Raw genomic sequence first — 7874 nt, forward strand, 5'->3', positions numbered from 1 at the left:
TAATGTATTTTTAAAAATATAAAAATTAATTAATTAATATCGTCATTCATTTTTCATATTCATAACTTGAATCCATTACCTCATAATTTTTTTAAAAAAAATAATTGAGCCAAAATGGAATTTTTTTTTTTATTTTTAAAATCAACTACCCTATAACCTTTAGAAGATGATTTCACCCTCGTCCCATATCATAACTCACTACAGTAATCTTGGGCTCATAAAATATGCACAACTCTTGGATGTGCTAATTACAAAGGCATTTTGATTCTTGTGGTTTGATAACTTGGAAACATTGATAACAAGAAAGTCTTTTTTTTGTCTTTAAAGGGCAAAAAAACTGGTTTGTTAAGCCTCAAGTTAATTCATGGAAAGGAATAATAGAAGTAACATATTAATATTTCCGCTTCCGAATTTCCTTTCATTGTCCTCCAAATTTACAACCTACCACTATTCACAACCAACTTTCAACGAAACGGATCGTTAACGGTCAAAACTCCGGATAACATGAAACGTTTTTATTTCTTTTTTTCCTAGTTATTTTTAACGTCATTATTTCTACAGGGCAGAAAGCGACTCGGGCTGCCACTGCAAACCCGCTACTTCACCGGCCGGCGTACAGTTCTCGTCGGAGTAGTCAAACAATCCACCTAACGCCACAAAATCTCCGCTGTCATTATAGCTACTGTTATAACTATTACCATCCGAGTCACATGTCAGTCCAAACTCAAACGAGTCAAAACTCGGTATCACGTTCTCGAATTCTATCATTTCACAGAAACTTGCGGCACCAGATCCGCCAGTTTCAGCAGCCAAATTCACTTCGCTACTCTTTTCCTCACCGGAAAATGTCGGCGGCAAACCTAGTTCGTCATCGGAGGCTTCCAAAAGGTAGCCAAGCTCCGGCTGGGACCCAACTCCACACGACTCCGCATTCGCCGTACCCGTACCAAAATCCGGCACGAGGATTTCTTCTTCAAAGCTTCTGATAACCGAATCGAGGCCTTGAATAATCGGTTCATCCGACTCATCAAGAATGTTAAGCAAATCGTCCTGAATCCGCTTAGCATCTGGAGAGTTAAGACCCGAGACATTCGAGGTTACATGATTATCACCGTCCTCGCACGTGTTCACAACCGAGTTTTCATTGTCCACAGGGCTTTCACCGAGATGTAGCGAGTCTCCATCAGACTCAACCCGTGCGAGTTTAGCCTCAGGAGTGTCCTGGTCGGACTCATCCCTGGGTCGTTTCCTGTTATCTTTGGATTCTTGGTCCATTAAATACAATAATTGTTTCAGCTTCTCAGGGGACAGAAAAAAAATCTAAGCCAAGAGGAGAGAGAGGTGTTTGGTTGATGAGAAAATGATAGAAAAGAGTAACAAAAAGCCTTGATTTAAGGATAAGTGCGGAAGTTGTAGAGAGAGAAAAACTAAAGACTGAGGCGGTAAGAGAAAGAGAAACGTGAAGGGTATATATAATGGTGAGAAAAGAAGGATAGGATTTTGCGTCTCAAACAAAATTTTATGACAGTGACAAGGCAGCGTGCAGAGCGGAGTCTTTGAAGGCCCATCTGATCTCACTTTTCAAATTCTTTGCTTTTTTTATTTATTTTTATTTTTAAAAAAAATTAATATTTTTAGTTTGAGGGATTTTGCTTTTCTGTCAATTAACTAAAATTAATAAGGTCTTTAAAGTCCGATCCGGGCCCACCGTGGTAGGGAGAGCGTCTCAGATACAAATACAATATACGAATTTTGCGGTGTGCTTGGCTTGGCTCCTACTTAGGTGTCCCATTCTGGATTTTACTTTGCTTAGCTGTTTCTTATTTTGATTTTTCCTTTTTTTTTTTTTTTCTTTTCCGCATTTGACTTTATTTTTATTTTTTGACAGATACTTCTTTTCAAATTTATCCTCAAAATTCTGATTTATGTATTTTTTTTCATTTAAATTTTTTAAAATCATTCAATGGATTTCGCATGTAATCCAAATAAAATCTCACTAATAATAAAACCCAAGTGGACTTGGAAGATTAGTGGTGAATAAAACTAATAAAATCCCTTGAAATTTCCAAAAATATATTTTCAGTTTTTATCAGTTTTATAATTAGTACTGGATAAATTGATAATTCTCCTGAAAATTTTTATCATTTTATATTTTTAAATACGATATCGTTTAATTATTTCAATTTAGATTTTTATAAAATTAATTTTTTTCGTTTTGCAATAGAAATTAAAAGTAAAGACGTATTTAATTTTAATTTTAATTTAAAGGGTTTTTTATTTGTAAAAATGACTTATTTTATCTATTTCCAAAATTTAAAAAACTTAATTACAAATTTTAAAGGTTTTGTTTAAATTCAAAATTTTAATGATTTATTTATAATTGAACCCACATTTTAAGTGTTTAAATTGTTCTTTTGCATTCTTTGAAGTGTTATAATTAATTTTAGTCAGCATATCAAAGGAAATTCTGCTCATTCAAAGTTTTATGGTTTTATATTATTATAATAATTAAATTTTTGACTTCTAAATTGAATATTAAATAATTTTACAATATATTTAGTAAAATGGGAAAGATTTATTTATTTATTTATTTATTTTATTGAACTTTTCTTTTTTATGTACTATATAAGAGAGGAAAAAAACTTTTAAATAAATATTTATTTAAATTTGATTTATATAAACTCAAAAAGTATTAAATGGAATCTATAATCAACAAAATTTATGTATGAATTTCTTTTTCTTTTAAATATTTTTTTATTCTCTTATTTTCCTCCCATGCAAAATTTGGAATTTGTAAACTTTTAATTACTCCACTTAATACTAAAGTTGCCTCATTAGCCTGGTTATGCTTCCACTCCCAGAGGAACAACAAGCCTATAAAGTTTTTTAGTCTATATAGGCATTTTTCCATTTAAAATAGATTAAATTTTTTGAGAAATTTAAAATAAAACAAATGAGATATCAGGTCCTTTTAGCTTTTAAAACTTATCAAAAATAATTTATATTATAACTTATTTTAATTTAAGAAAATATTTTTTTAAAATACTTTTAATATTTTATGACATTTAAAAAATTTAGAAACATGATTAACAGAAAATATTTCTATTAACTAATTTAAAATTAAATTATTTAAAAAATTATTTTTAAAAAAATTCTTGTTTTTTTAAAAAGTCATTTTTATACTTTAAATTTGAAAATTTTATTAAAAATTTTTTAGATAAAGTTATTAATATATTTTAATTTTTAAATTAAAATTAAATAATAAAAAATTAACTATTATATTGAAAAATATTTTTTACGTAAAAATATTTTATATAAAAAAATTTCTATGAAATATAACATTTTATTTTTAAAATAATTTTTTATTAAATGTTATTTTTTAAAAAAATTAAAGATCCAAATGCCAAAATCACCTGACGAAACTAAAAGTCAAATGCAACACAAATAAATATCAGATCACTACCACCTGTTCGTATTTCTACCATAGGCTGGGTGTTCCACTAAGAGAGAATACATAAGCATAAATCATACAAAAATGGAAGCCCATTGAGGAAAGAATCGAGTATCTGCGCAAGCTCACCAATCGAAGGTCAAGAGATAACTGAAAATAAATATTTAAAGCAGTGACGCTATTTGTAGTCTCCCTTCGATCTCGCTGTTATTATGACAATTCTAAAAGCAGCATTGTTCATAGACTGTTCAATTAATAGACGCTGGGCAAAAGGAAAATAGAAGTAGAATATTCTTATTCTCTTTACAAAATTTTCCAAAAGATCAATGCAACGAATTCTATTAATCTATTATATTCAAAGAAGCAGAAGTTCACATACATATCTTCATCCAACCCACACAAATGGCAATAAGAGAAAAAAAAATTAGCACATATTATATCTACCCCAACAGGTTCCTTTTCATTTCTATCAACAAAAAAGCTTAACTCCCAATCCATAACAAAAAAAAAATGAGAACAGAAATATATATATATATATATATAAGCAAAGTCCAAAACATTAAAAAAATAAAACTATAACAACCACCATTTACAGTGAATTTGAGACCATCAATTATAAAATACTCTAAGGATGATGATATGACAGAAAATAATGGACAAATTCACATAAATGTTCTGAGTGTAAGATATTTTCACTGATAACGACATCAATTGAAGCACAATATTTTAAGCATATTCAAGTTCTTTAAGTTTCCAATAGTTGAAGGAATGCTTCCTTCAAATCTGTTTTGTTTTCTGATAAGAAGAGGTGAGACAATCCTAAAAGGTTTGCTAAGGAGGATGGAATTCGACCAGACAATCTATTTTCAGTTAAATCTAGAACTTGTAACTGTTGAAACTTGCCAAAAGAAAGAGGGAACAACACTTGTGAAAATGTTATAGTGCATGACCAATCCAACCAAGTTGATGAGATTCTCAAATCCTATAGGAATGATGCCAGAGATTTGATTGTTCCTAAAATAAAAAATATTGAGTTCAGCTGGCAAATTTGCCACAAAATTGAAAAAAACACCACCAAGGTTGTTTTTGCTAAAATCCAAAATTCTCATCTTGGTAAAGTTTATCAGAGAGGAAACAAAAGCCAAGTCATTAGTTGAATTGCTTCCTAGATTATTCCCATGAAGTTGTATCCTCCACAGGTTCTTTAGATTTCCCAGAGAATATGGAACTTGCCCAATAAAGTTGTTCAGACTAAGATTAATAATTTCCAATTGAGATGCATTGAAAAATGTTCTTGGGATTGACCAAACAAAATTATTCTCACCAAATCCAAAAAATTTGAGATTTGGGAGAGTGAGGCCTATGTTGTCTGGTAGACTACCGTTGAGCTAGTTATGTATAACTTCAAAGTTTATTATAGAAGAGATATTAAAAATGGATGGAGGGATTATACTAGATAGAAGATTAACTCTAACTGCAAAAGTTTTTAAGCTTGTTAATCCTCCTATGGAATCAGGAATATTTCCCATCAAGTTGTTGAGTGTCACATGAAAGATAATGAGCGAAGAAGGATTGTCGAATGAAGTTGGGATTTCTCCTCTGAGATTGTTCACTTGAAGCCGAAGCTCCTCAAGCTTTACTAAAGGACCAAGTTCTGCTGGTATTTTTCTTGATAAATTTTTCCTTTGCAAGCCATCCTTCTGAGTTGAGAACAGATGGTCAAATTGGTCAGAATTTCGCCGACCAAGGTGTTGTTGTCAAGAAGGAAATATTCTAGGAGAAATAACTGCTAACTTCTTGTGGAATCTGACCTTGGAAACTGTTGTTCTGGAGGCTAATGAATCCAAGGAAACTAAGGTCGCTAATGTATGGTTGCAACGTCCCGGAAATCAGATCGCTATCGGCGCTAGGGTTCAGATCAACTTAAAGTCGCTGGAGCCCGTAGCAAGCGTACTCTACATCTTGATATAATCTCATACATGATCACACAAGCATATAAAAATATTTTTATTTTATTAACCAAAACTTGACTTGTGCGTGCATTATAACTAAAAACATAAACCCATACTAGTGCTCTCATCAAATGTTCCAGTATGGTCAACGTTACATGCCTTAAACTTGGTTAAACATAACTTAAACTTTCAAACTTTTATATAAAGATCATAAACAGAGATTATAAAGAAAACTCGAGCAAATCACAATTCTAATCCACAATTTAATACATATCCAGAGTTATATTATTACAACGGACTATACCAACAACAACGACCTCCTGTGATAACTCCACTTCTACAAACCTGGGGTTAGGAAAAAGAGATAAGTTATAAGAGTCTAGTGAGTAAAATTATAAATAAAAGCACTTTAATAAAATATATGATCATATAAATGCGCCACAACACAAGCAATTCAAATCAATATGGACTAGTCATGAGTAACCCTTTATATATTCCAATAGTGCCTGGCCCACGTCGGGAGCTCCTCAGGACTTCCTCTTAAACATAATATAACATATCCAAAATGCCAGGAACGTAAAATGGGTAACCATGGTCTTTCCCTTACATAGTGCCATGGGTATAAAATGGGCAACCCTGGTATTTTCATTACATAGTGTCAGGGGCGTAGAATAGGCAACCCTAGTCTTTCCATATCCGTCATAGCATATCATAGCATATCATAGCATACTCGAGGGCTAGTGGTCATCCAACATCCATCCACAATAACAAAAAATAATGCAATGCATCATATTTGTGATTTCTAATGCGAAGCACCCTAGACAGATACATACATGGCATTCGTGATGCATGAGCATGCTTAAAACATTTAGTTCCTTTAAAATAATAACTAAGTTTAATTCTACTCACCTTTGGCCAATGCACACCTAACTCTGAAGCAGTTATCTCACTGCAAGTCTCTACAGTCTTTCAAGTCCGATCCTATACAGATGGACTTAAATGAGGGACCAAACATAACTTTTATAACACTTAAAACTATCCCAAGAAACCCCTATAAGCATACAAGAACACATATAGAAAATAAGATGGAAAAGGCTGGACAGAGGACTTTTGGCGGTAGGTTTGGCGGCCGAAGGTCCCTTTACAAATCTGAAGGTCAATCCTTCGAAGCAGGTTCGACGGCCTAAAAGCTGCCTCCACAAGCAGGTTTGACGGTCGAACCTGGGTTCTCCAGCAAGGCAGAACCCAATTCTGCCCTAAAACTCACCCACCAAAACACAATGAAACTCACATGCAGAAGCCTCAAAACAACCATGCACATCCTAAAACACAAGAAACACTTAATGCTAACCTAAAATTCTACATGGATTGAACAAAACCACTCATCATATAGACATTCTAGGTTCAAACATAAAAGGAGAAAAGACACAATCCTTTGCATGCATTCTCAAAACAGTAACTCCAGCAACACATAACTCATATTTAGTCCAAAACAAAAGGGTTTAGAGAAGCCAAACTTACCTCTTTGAAAGAACACAACCACAACAACAAAGAGGAGGTTTCAAGGAAGGAAAAGGGATGAACTTAGAAGATCCTAATCAAACCAAAATTAGATCCATTTTTCATGTTATTATTGATGTTAAATTACATATTTTCTATTTAATTTTGTGGTTTTAATCTTATTTTGCAAAAAATAGTGTAAAATGATAAATTGATGAAAAATAGCCTAAAAATGCCCAAAAGATAGGTTGACCAAAGTTGTTTGGCCAAACCACCCTTAAGGATGGCTAAGGAAGCTGCTCAAAGAGAATGAAAGAAAAAGTCAAGAAGTCAAGTTTGGTGTGCCAAGATCAGTTTGCCCAAACAACTGCCCAAACCAAATTTACAGCAGAAACTAATAAGGATAATGAGTAGTGCATACTTGTTGTTTCGCCAACTGTTTGCACAAACAGTTGCCCAAACCAATTTCCGCAGAGTAGAAACAGAGAAGCAAATAGCACAGACAGACTGTTTGGCCGGCTGTTTGCCCAAATAGTCGTCCAAACAAATTTTGTAGTAGAATTGAGCAGAAATGCGGGAAACCCAGAATTTCAAATTTTCAGAAGTCTATCCTATCTCAAACACTTCAAGACACCTTAGCAGCACATCAAACACATCAGCAACAGTATTCTACCCCACCAAGGAGTCCAAAACATAAGGAAACACAATTGCAAAGGAAATTAAAGTCCAAATTGGAGAAGAATTCCATCTAATCAAAGAGTTAACTTAGAATTCTCCATTCAGCTCTAAATAGACAGCCTTTCAGCAGCCAAGAGGATTGATTTTGGGAGATCATCACCTTCAGTAGCTCACTGCACCACCAGCAGCCGCCTAGTCGGCCTATTTGCTTCTTCTTGATTTCTTTCTTTATTTTTGATGTTAGTTTCAACCATGAGTGGCTGAAACCTTATATTCTAGTTGAAGTATAGGTG

At 33.0% G+C, this 7874-nt stretch overlaps 1 protein-coding gene across 1 annotated transcript; it reads right to left on the reverse strand.

Moving 5' to 3' along the window:
• Window positions 1-366: 366 nt before the first annotated feature.
• Window positions 367-1456, reverse strand: LOC110614615. Its single transcript, XM_021756187.2, has one exon. It carries the CDS (start codon window positions 1273-1275, stop codon window positions 556-558), a length of 720 nt encoding a protein of 239 aa, XP_021611879.1. The 5' UTR covers window positions 1276-1456; the 3' UTR covers window positions 367-555.
• Between the last annotated feature and the right edge of the window lie 6418 nt (window positions 1457-7874).

Source organism: Manihot esculenta, chromosome 5 (genome assembly GCF_001659605.2).
Source record: "Manihot esculenta cultivar AM560-2 chromosome 5, M.esculenta_v8, whole genome shotgun sequence".
In the NCBI taxonomy this organism is placed as follows: domain Eukaryota; kingdom Viridiplantae; phylum Streptophyta; class Magnoliopsida; order Malpighiales; family Euphorbiaceae; genus Manihot; species Manihot esculenta.

Coding starts and splice junctions, on each gene's coding strand:
- LOC110614615 (XM_021756187.2), bottom strand. CDS start 1,275: ATGGACCAAGAATCCAAAGATAACAGGAAACGACCCAGGGATGAGTCC.